The following is an 11,048-nucleotide window of genomic DNA, read 5'->3' as shown; positions in this document are numbered from 1 at the left end:
CAAGGTTAAGAGCACTTTCATCCCATCACTGTGTGGTCTGTGCTGATGAGACAGACATGGTGAGTGCTGAGATGACTTGTCTACACATAGGATTGCATCTTTTCATAACACCACATCTCCTCAGGCAGTACTGTCTAGGGCAATATTACACATAACCTTGGGTTTAAGTCGCTGTTTAATTATTAAAGCTATGAAACATCATTGAGAAAATGAATCCACAGCGTTTTGATCACACCAGTCTCGTTTTGAGATCTTTTATTTGAGGAAGTTTTATCCATGAATCAATCTAAAATGGCTCCAATCAACTCTTCACTGAAAACATGCTTTCAAAATCCTTTAACATTTTACAAATTATCCGTTGAGATCAAGACTGTACACATCATCACAGCTCTATTTACCCAGTTTTTGACAGTCCCAAACACACTAATTACACTGGCATTTTATCAAAGCCAGGGAGGCACAAGATACACAGTTTATCTTGACAGGCAATTTTAGTGTAAGATTCAAATCCATAAACTGATATAAAACAGTATCACAAAAAAGGCAAAGGCATAGGGACTGAATATATATATGAAAGGCAAAACAGGAATGATTAAAACTTAATTTCCCTGTCTGTGTGTAAACAGCAGCCCCGGATAATTCCCTGCTCTACCATTAGGAGGAGGAGGACGATTTAGGGAATTCATGTGGGGATAATTTCTTCGTTTTTCTTACATGTCATCAGCATGTGGTCGCAGCTTGGCAGAGCGGTGGGGGTCCAAGGTCAAAGTGGCTATGTGACCAGTAATTGGGTCTACGTGGAAATGGCCGATTCTTTCCTCCTGACTGCTGTTCAGAGACACAGCTTCCAAAGTGGACTGCTCTTGATTTACCCCCAGCTTTTCCATCAGGGTGGTAATATCTTCCAATCCCTGGTCTCCTGGGAGATGCCGGTGCTGAGATTCTGATTCATCCTCAGTGGGGAATGGAGCGTCAATGACGTGCAGCACACGGGAGGCCTGGAGGTTCTGGAGGGACCGTGACTGGACTGTGGGAGAAAAACACATTGAGAAAAGAGTTCAAGCCTCTGTGGACATGCACCTTTTCTTATTATTATTGCAAATTTGACCCTTAAGACTCTAAACCTTTAAAAACTTGTAACAAAGCCTTTAGTGCTCAGGGAAAGCTCAGGGCTGATTGATTTTTCATGGTTATCACACAGCTTATGGGAACAAATTACACCTTACTGCTGTGCAAATCCTCATCTTGCCTCATGATTAAAAACTGACTTTGGGTTTGTGCCAATAAATTTGATAATCGAGTAATAATTCATTGTAATTCATCAGAGGCTGCTGACAGAACAATAGTTTAAAAACTCCATTGATAATACATGGCCTTAGTTCTCTGTGCACTGCTGTGTCTCTTTTTTAAGTTTTTAAGTTGACAGCAAATCCTCAGACAGGTGGAGCAGGTTGTGAGCCCCTGTGGGTGAGAACCTTTCCAGCTGTGGGTGAGACAGCAGTTCTAACAAGCTCCTCAGCTTTGACAGAGAGGTTCTGGATTAGCTGGCAGGCAAGGAACACAAATCTGTTTGGTGCTGAAGGATACTTACTTCTGACTGGACTGAAGTCTCCTTGGCTGACCTTGGTGTCAGAGAAGGGCTTGAGGCTGGGGAACAGGATTAGGGAGAAGGACAGCAGAAGCACCTAAGAATGTGAAGGAAAAAAAAAAAAAAAAAAAATCAAATGCAAGGAACAGAAGAAGAGTGCTGAGAAAAGGATGATCAGAACAGATGGAAGATATAGAATTTGTGCTGCATTGATGTCAAAGAAAACTGATGTGTTCTACACTATAAAACTTTTGTATGGCTCGTGGCTTTTATATTCCCTTTGTGAATGTGCTTTCCACAATGTTCAGAAGAAGCTGTAATCTTACTGTAGAGCGAAGTATTGTGTGACTGGGAGCTGAGACTTGTTCATTTCTATAGATTAAAAATTCAATTTTTGAAAATTCTTTTCCACTCATGTTGCCTCAGGTCTTGCACTTTATTCCACTGCAATGATCAAAGGCAATCAGTGGCTTCTGCATGTTCAAACAGTGCATTTTCCCTCTGTGGTGACTGTGCCTTTTTGCTTCCTTGTGATGTCTTGTCCATTGTGTACATATCTAGATTGGCCTTTCTCAAAATCCATCTGTAGCAGTTGTTGCTGTTTGGCTTGCTATGAGGGTGATTTATTTTAACAATGAGTCATATGGAGGATCTGGGCAGTCTGTTTATCTGCTTGGCACACACACACAGAGGACATCCATACCAGTACACATGTCCCAGTCTGAGCTGGCTTGCTAGATGTATTCATGACCAGAGCCTGCAGCCTGCGCAACTGTTCCATCAGTGACCTGCATGGATGGAGAAGAAAGGAAAGACAAAGACAAAAGAGTGAGGAAAAAATGGAAAATGGAAAGGAAAAGTGCAAGGCAAAATACTCAAGGCATTTTCTGAATGAAGAAATGTCATACCCAACATTGCCAGCAGATCACAGAGGAGTGAAATGGAAAGAGAAGTTCTATTTTAAATCCACTCACATGTTGCATTTCTCCAGCTGTGACACTTTCCTCTGCAGCTCCTGGTTGTGTGCATTGCAGGCAGCCATCCTGCAGGAGATAATACACAGGGAGTAGACAGGAGGAGAAGGACAAGGTGAAATCCCTCACAGACAAAAATACTATTATCGCTCTTATTTGTAATACTGAAAAAAAAGAAGATGCAAAGTGAAACGTTTCATTAAAGCCCCATTAAGCAATATAATGATAAAGCCAAGTGAACATTTCCTGTTTAGGAAGAGTTTTAAAACCACCTTTCTCATGAAGAAGGGATTCAAAGGAGCATGCAGGTAACTTTGCATGTTTTAGTCCAATATTTTACTTAGCATTACTGTCACACATTTTCCAAAGCATGCACTGCCATATTTCTTGAATTAATTTCCCACCTGTTCAGCAACTTACTCTCAAAACTCCCATGTATGAAGAATTTTCTAAGCAGTGCCCACTCACAAACATTATACTATGCTAACACACTGTAACTACTGTAACTCTGACACAAAACTGATGACACATAACTAAAGCAACTTTCAAGTTTTCCCAGGCTCATATTTTATAAATTATTTTCATGGCATTTTTGTCTTTGACAGTTAATAATAGACACAGTTAACATGGGAAGAGAGGGGAATGACATATGGCAAAGGCCAGAATCAGCCCACGGAGTCACAGCTGGCCCATCAGGATGCCCCTCATAATGTACTAAAGTAAAGTGGCCAAGGGCTACCTTGAGGATACAACAGGAAAACAATCAATGCATAAAAGCATGCTTTGGAAAATGGTTACCAGTAGTGGAAAGCATATTTAATTTGTAGTTAATATGCAAAAAAAAAAAACTCAGAAAAAAAATCACCATTTTGCTTGTTTAAATTAGACTCTTACCTGCTCTCCAGTCCATCAATATATTCCTTCTTCTTCTTCCTGCTCTCCTGGGCAGACTGCTTGTTGCGAATCTTTCGGCGTATTTTCTTCAGAATTCTTTCTTCGTACTGATTAACAGAGAAGGGAACATTTTCATTTTGAGCCTCTCCGGGGTAAACTCAAGGGAGCTTGTAATCGTTTTCATTGTTCAGGTATTGATAGCAATTTACCTTTGTGAGAGGTAGTTGGCTGGGCAGAGTCACCCCCTCCTTGGCTAAGAGCTTCTTCTCATCTTCATTGAGAATCAACTCTTGAATGGACTGTTGGGCTGGCTGTGGGGGCTGGTGGTGAGATATGAATACCAATTTTGAAAACATCATCACTGCTGTTTGATTAAATTTTCTCTCTGGCCCCAGAGCTCTTCCTCCCTCCCTCCCTCTCCACCACCAACCACCCTCTCTCTTTCTCCCCCTAGAGCTTCACAGGAAGTAGTTAAATCAGTGCAGACTATCAGGCCACCTTCATCACTCTCATTTCATGGCTACCTCAAAGTAATTATGGTGCAGACACCTAAGTTGCATTCTGCCACTGTCTCCTTCATCTCATTAAAATGGGCTGTGAAGATTGGATCAATACCCGGAGTGTGCTGACATCCACTCCTCAATGTACCCTCAAGACCTCGGAAACATATACATTATTTCGCTTACAGTGATCTTCTGTATTCACCTGTTGACCTCCAACTTTTAGGAGTATTTTCTTGGGGAATTAAATGATTGTGACAAATATTATTTAATATGATCTAGAATGGAACTTCTACCCCACACTTTAAAATGGTTATATCTCAAACAAATGAGGAAGGAACTAACAAATTATGGGTAACTTTGAGAAAAATATAAATGTCAACAAAATACTAAATTCAATGTTTCTGCTTGGACCTTCTCTCACTGTATGAATACTGAGCAGGCTGCAACCCCCCCCCCCCCCCCCCCCCCCCCCCCCACCTCCCATGAAAAAAAAAGGAATTTCATTTGCATTTCCAAACGCCTCACCCCCGGTGTATCCATGATTTCAGTGAGCATAGTCACCCTCCTGATTTCACTGATGTGCATGTGCACACTCACACAAATGGTAAACAAACAATAGCTTCTGTGCATGAGTCAAGCCACCAACTGCCCCCCTCCCCGCCGACCCCCACCACTAGTGTCCCTTCCCCACTGACTCTGTCAAACTCCCACCACATCCAGGGCACACTCACCGGCTCCGGTGTGCCTGACAGTAGCAGATCTTTGACAGTTAGCGGGAAGCCAGAGGACAGCTGTGGTCTATGTACATTAGAGGGATGTTGTGTAATCCTCGTCCTGCACATTGGAAATGCAGGTTCCCAGCCATCTGCACCCACACAGACACAAGGATATACATAAAGCACATGCAAACAAACACCAATGAGACATGCTATTGTCATTGTTTGGATTCTAGTATAAATAACAACAACAAAAAACAAAACTAAGAAATGACATTTGGAACTTGAACATTGCTCAAACAGCAGTTTCTCTGTTTGGTCCTGAACATGTGTACTTTTCATGTCAGTCTCTTTGATAGTTTGAATTGTACACAGTCTCAAATAAAGTATGATATCCTGCTTTATCCACTGTGATTCTGGGATTCATGTGCAGCAATATAGCCAGAATATACTGAGTGAAATTCCAGATTCACCATTTTTTTTGTCAATGACTCACAACCATGACTGGAAACATTATTTGTTTTAGTATGATCAGAATAAACTAATGTTATTGGAGCTCAGCTGAGTGACAAAATCTGGCAAAATGGCAAAATCTGGATTATCTTGTGAGTGTTTTTCCTGCAGATATTTGTGACTTACTGAGGTCAATGGAGACATTGGCCTCCAGGCCTGCCTTTCTTTGTGGCCTATTGCTGAAGTATTGAGTATCCCCAGGAGGGCTCTCAGGGCGCGGCGGACTGTCCATCTGATCCGAGGGAGGGTCCTCACTGATCCCACTGTCACTGGGAGATGGGGACCAGAGAGGTGAGCCAGACACAGAGTCCCTTCCACTCAGCAGGGCATTGAGGAAGTCATCGTCTGCCTGTTCAGGCGGCTGCAGCATCTGTGGGGTGAAAACCCTAAATGCTATCATTAGTCTGTCTGTGTGAGGTGACAACACGGCAAGAGATGGGACAGTCGTTTAGAAAAAAGACAAAGAGCCTCACAGCACACCATGGATGAACTACACAGTAGACAGAAAGCAAACAGTTATTTGTAGCATGTATGAGTGGCATTATAGATCCCACAGTCCCACGCACATTTGGGTCCTGGATTGACCAGGTGTGATGGTTGCCATGGTGTTCTGTATCTTCATGACGGAGAATTCCATCATTTTGATCAAACAGCAAGTCAAGCAGCTCAATGCCATCACAACCCTGAAATGAGATCATGACATTGAATGACAACACACAGGCCTATATCTTTCATACATTTCGAAGAAAAGACAACAAGACTATAAAGGTTTCATATGCTACCACAGCTGGGGACCCACCACTCACCACAATCATCCCTGAATACACTGTACTGTACAACATGTTCCCCTAATCTGTGCAGATATCTGTCATCAGTAAGACAGTTTTTATGAACAAAACTTTTAATGTCATTATAAAAAAAAGTGATTTGTCTGTACATTTAGGTAAATTTAACATTTAGGTAAATTTAACATTTAGAAGGTAAACTTTTAATTTCTCCCCAAACCTGAACTTCGCTCTTTGGTACTGCCCCAGTAACCCATAACTGGTAAAACTACAATGCAATAAAAAAGACAGCATTTAGTTATTTACCTGATCTGGGTAGTGCTCCATAATTCCTCTGTTTGTGTGGCACACTAGAGAAGCCCCCAAGACAACAAAGATTCAGCCAAAATATCCAGTTCACTTTGTTGTGAAGTAGCTTTGTCTTCGTCCCTAAAGGGTCTCCACTGTATCTCTCAGCTCTTCCTCTCGGGTCCAAAGTTTAAACTCCAACACAACACACCCAGCCATCTAGCTTGCTTTATCCCCATTGGCTATGAAGAGATATAATCTGATTGGCAGCCAGGAGTGCACAACTAAGGAACTTCACAAGTTGGTCTATCTGGGGACGGAGGACAAGAAGTCTCCACTAAGATGTAAAACATCAGAAAGGTCAAAGTCTGTTGTTTCTCTTCCTTTTATTTTTTTGATAGTGTATTGACATAAGGATAGCTCTGACCTTTGGCATATATTCATAACACAATGAGCATACAAGGGCCAGGTTCTAGAAAACAAAAGTCAACAACACTTTTTGTTTTTAAAAATATCTTAGTTTAATTAAATTCTTAAACATACACATATATTACATATGTGTCTCGCATCTATTGGTTAACTGGAAAAAAAAGTTACATTTAGTTTTTTTGGTAAAGTAAATAGATAATTGCACAAAATTTGTATAATAGTGTGTTATGACAGTTCTTGAGGAAACTGGATTATTAAGGGAATAATTTATTTGCAGAACACGTGAGAATAAGACACAGCAGCCTGGGGCCTCTTAAAGCACTAATCAGCCTTTATGGGGGGCTTAAAACATGTCCTGCAAACTAATGGTTGAAAACATAATTACATGGAAACAATTTGCACCCTCTCTTTATAGTCTACGTGATTTGTTTGAGGGCCTAATTATTTTTTTCACCCAAGCTTCAAAACCCACAGTGTAGCTCAACAGGTTTACATACTAATGAATTCATTGTAGAGGGATGCTGAAAGCACAATAATATCCACTTAGAGAGGTAGTGATAGATAAATACAAGAAGTTCTTAATTTTATGTTGGACTAAAAGAAAGACAACAAAACACACAGATGAGCACTGGTTTGACTAGAGACAGAAGTTATGCAACTTTGAGCTTTTATGAGTTTCATCCTTGACTGGAAAGATGTTTCCTTTTTCTTTTTTTTTTTTCTTTTTTTTTGGTGCGTGTGTTATTTAATAGTTATTATAAATGTCTGCGTAAATGAACACAAAAAGGCAGATTGATTTAAAAGTTGTCTAAGATGTTGCTTTCATGTACAGCTGTACAGACTGAAGAAAAAAAAACTTTCTTAAAAGACAACCTGTGAATATGACTCTAAATAGAATATTTCGACTTTATATTTTGAAGTATATTTATTTGTTTTCTTGTTGCAAGTTTGAAGAGAAGATTAATACTAGTCTAGTGCCTGTACAGCAAATAGGAAGCTATAGCCAGTAGCCGTTAGCTAGAACTTAGCATAAAGACTGGAAACAGCTACCTGGTTTAGGCACAAAATACACCTACCAACATCTTTAAACCACAATGTGACATTTTTTAAACATTTTACATGTTGTATGGATTAAACAGACAAGACACATGTGAATTAATGAGCTTTAGAGGTGGCCTTAGACAGAATTTGAAGTTGTTTGCCTTGTTTTGTCTTTATGCTAAGCTAAGCTAACCAGCTGCTGGCTCAAGCTACTATACACTTATGAAAGTGGTACAGATCTTCTCATCTAATGCTCAACAAAAAAAAGTAAGTAAAACTCATAGTGTCAAACTATTTCTTTGATTTCTCATAGCTTCACCAGTGTACAAAACTCCCTCCAAGTGTGTGACCACCCAAATAGTATGTATGTTGTCATATTTAGACAAAATATTCCAGTACCACCACTTTTCGTTCCACCAAAACCTCACCCTTACATCCTCTCTGATCTCACTACCGGGTAGAAAGGTAGAATGAGGTCACTGCCAAGTAACCATCATATTATCAGACTTACTGATGTCATGTATTGCATGCCATCTGCTGTTGGGCCCATTGCTGCAGCAGTACAGAAAAAAATAAAAAATAAAAAAACAGACAATATATAAAGTGGAGGGAGCATAGCAACCAGTTGTATTTAACTTAGCAATGCAATCTCAGCAGGGAGTATTAAACAGAGTGGAGCAGGCTGTGGTGCAGCAGACTTTTGTGGAGTAGTAGTAGCAGCAAAGCAGTGACAGTGAAAATGAGAATGAAGGGCTTTAAATAGACCACCAGATCTGTGCGCTGAGATTTGATGGGCATGATGAGGTAGGTGTCAGCTGACACATTACAGCGGTAGAGTGTCTTGCCAGGACTAGTCTATTGGGTTTTCATAAAAGAAGAATTACGTAATCGTTATTGCTTCGTTATCTATTGGATGAAGATTCCAAAGGGCAAAAGATTTGTAATTAGTCCAGAAGCTTTTCAGCTTTGAAGCTTCATGAAAAGAAGTGTTCAGTGCGAGCACAAAGTTATGTAGAATAAGAATCTGTTACGGTCATGTTTCATAGACTCGACTTCATCTTTGTTATCAATAACTTGCCACTTATCTCTCGCTCTGTGTGTGTATGTGTGTGTGTGTGTGTGTGTGTTTGTCACTGACTCACACAGCATGCTTTGACTCCAGGAATTTATAATCTCACTGAGTTTGTGTTTGAGTCCTGACATTTATTACATTTGTACCTCTTGATTTAGAGGCTTAATTTTTAAAACACAGCAGTACTTGTGTTACCATATATAAGATTTTTGCCCTATCGTAACAGTGCGCTGGCTCTAGGAATGGCAATGACAGTCTATTTGTTGATCGGTCACCAGATGAAATGTCTCAGTGATTAATGGATGAATTACCATGAAAGGTTGTACAGACAGTCACAATGTTTTTCACAAGGTTGTTGTAGTTTGTAACACATCTCAGTAAAACTGAATTTCTCTTCCCCAACATGGATGTACAATAACAAGAACAACACAAACATTACATGGAATGATCAGAAGTGTTTCACCTTCATTACTTATTCATGGCTGAGTCTGAGCTTTTAGGAACTGCGTGTTGAGACTCCATCCAATAGTTTCTGGGCACTTTACACAGCAAGAAATAAGAGAGAACAAACTAAAAACAGAATAACAAAAACAATGCAATTCCAGATCACCTCCCTCTCCGGCACAAATCCACCTTTTTCATTATGTTGAATTATAAATGCCCAACAGAATAAACCAGTGTTTTTCTGTGTGAGTCTCTCTTTTGTGTGTGTGAAACAGTGGCTGGGATGCATAAATGCCAAGATCATACTGTACTTCTGTGCACATGCTTACACCCATGCCTCAGGAGACACTACCTTCAAACGATAAGGTCAGCAGTCTGACAGCACTGTGAAATATTCATTTGATGCAGTCAGGTTCTTCACTTACTGTTACTATAACATTTTTTATTAATTTACCTTAAGTCAGACCATTTCATTTAAATTCTGTCCTTCTGTAGTGATGAAAACCCTGCAAGGGAAAGAAAAGTTAAATATGCATAATGAATTAACTGAACTGGATGGACTAGGGCCCAGATAGTGCCTGTTGTTGATGAGTTGATATGACATTTGACATAGAGATATTAATTCCCCATTTGAACACTACTCTCTGTTGTGCTTCATGTTTCAGTAATCTGAAAGGGTCAGATGACAACATATTTGGAGATGAGAGTTGGGGGGTGGTGGGGGTGAAATAGTTAATGAGCCTCTGAAAACAACACCGCACTGAGATTTACAGATGCTGGAAGTCAAATGCCAATCATTACAGTAAATGCCAGTCTGTCACGCTGCAAGACCTCCCAGGTGGCATGCATAATTTGTAATAAAAATCCCGGCAAACAGTAATTTCCCCTGAAAAAAAGAAAAAAAACAACAACTATAGAGAAGCTCCATACTGTAATAATATGGAATATGATTTGGCTGTGGCTTGGCTGACGGATGTGACATTTGGTTCATGTGTTTATTTGAAACATGTTTTGCATACATGAACACTGTACTTGAACACTGTGTTCAAGCACGACCGCATGACTGAACATTGTATCTCAGTAATACAGTTTTCCATTGGTATAATAGAGCAGAGTGTTGCAACGTCATTAGTGGTGTTTCATCTCTGTTTACGACCTTTCGAATGTAAAATTTTATTATATCAGTCATTCAAATTTTAAAATGAATCACTGAGCTCATATGTCTTTTATTAACAGTTTAGAAAAGATCTTAAGGCAGTATTGTGCTTTGGCTATTGCAACATTCTCTTTGTCAACTCCTCACGGTACAGTTGTGTGCCTTATGGCTTCTTTTAGCCAGAGTGGTTAAATGAATGGGGGGAAAACATTCTTTTGAACAATACACCACAGAGGCAGCTGATAGTATGTCTACCAAGCATGCAATGTGCCACTCAAGGTCTGACCCCGAAAGACCATTAGCATATCAGACTAGCTATGTGACAGTCGACTCATTTGCATCAGCTTGCTTAAGCTGTCGACATCAAGGCTATATGAATAACCCTGATTTGAGATCTGTTTGATGTTGTGGTGTTTCTTTTTATTTTATTTTTTTTGGGGAAAGAGTCTCAGTTGCTTCTGGAGTTGGAGACTATATGCAGTCAGAGAAACAAGGGGGATAAAAGATGAAAAAATGAATGCAGAATGCAGCAGAATGAAGTAGCTGCAAGTATAACAAAAATAATAAGGCCTTGTCACGATCTGCTTCCAAGTTTCCCCTCAGCCCCTGCTCACTTCTCCTAAACCATGTTCTACCTTTCATCTC

The 11,048-nt window shown here is 40.0% G+C and overlaps 1 protein-coding gene across 2 annotated transcripts; it reads right to left on the bottom strand.

Annotated features, from left to right (window-relative positions):
- Window positions 1–242: 242 nt before the first annotated feature.
- On the bottom strand, window positions 243–6,534 carry creb3l3a (cAMP responsive element binding protein 3-like 3a). Of its 2 annotated transcripts, none has more exons than XM_041040541.1 (10): window positions 6,280–6,534; window positions 5,662–5,871; window positions 5,315–5,558; window positions 4,691–4,824; window positions 3,666–3,776; window positions 3,457–3,563; window positions 2,563–2,631; window positions 2,292–2,376; window positions 1,592–1,685; window positions 243–1,027 (listed from the first exon to the last, which is right to left on the bottom strand). In XM_041040541.1, exons 1-10 carry the CDS (start codon window positions 6,298–6,300, stop codon window positions 711–713), a joined length of 1,392 nt encoding a protein of 463 aa, XP_040896475.1. In that variant the 5' UTR covers window positions 6,301–6,534; the 3' UTR covers window positions 243–710. The 2 variants fall into 2 exon arrangements, with proteins under 2 accessions (XP_040896475.1, XP_040896476.1); XM_041040542.1 differs by having other exon boundaries at window positions 5,755–5,871; window positions 6,280–6,524.
- Window positions 6,535–11,048: the final 4,514 nt, after the last annotated feature.

This window comes from Toxotes jaculatrix, chromosome 6 (assembly GCF_017976425.1).
Source record: "Toxotes jaculatrix isolate fToxJac2 chromosome 6, fToxJac2.pri, whole genome shotgun sequence".
In the NCBI taxonomy this organism is placed as follows: domain Eukaryota; kingdom Metazoa; phylum Chordata; class Actinopteri; family Toxotidae; genus Toxotes; species Toxotes jaculatrix.
Note: the sequence above shows the minus strand (reverse complement) of the source record. Positions and strands in the feature narration are given on the sequence as shown.

Excerpts from the sequence above, each read along its gene's own strand:
- creb3l3a (XM_041040541.1), bottom strand. The coding sequence starts at position 6,300 with ATGGAGCACTACCCAGATCAG. Across the intron at positions 3,564-3,665 it reads GCCAACTACCTCTCACAAAG|TACGAAGAAAGAATTCTGAA; the intron begins GTAAATTGCTAT and ends TCTGTTAATCAG. Across the intron at positions 2,632-3,456 it reads ATTGATGGACTGGAGAGCAG|GATGGCTGCCTGCAATGCAC; the intron begins GTAAGAGTCTAA and ends TATCTCCTGCAG.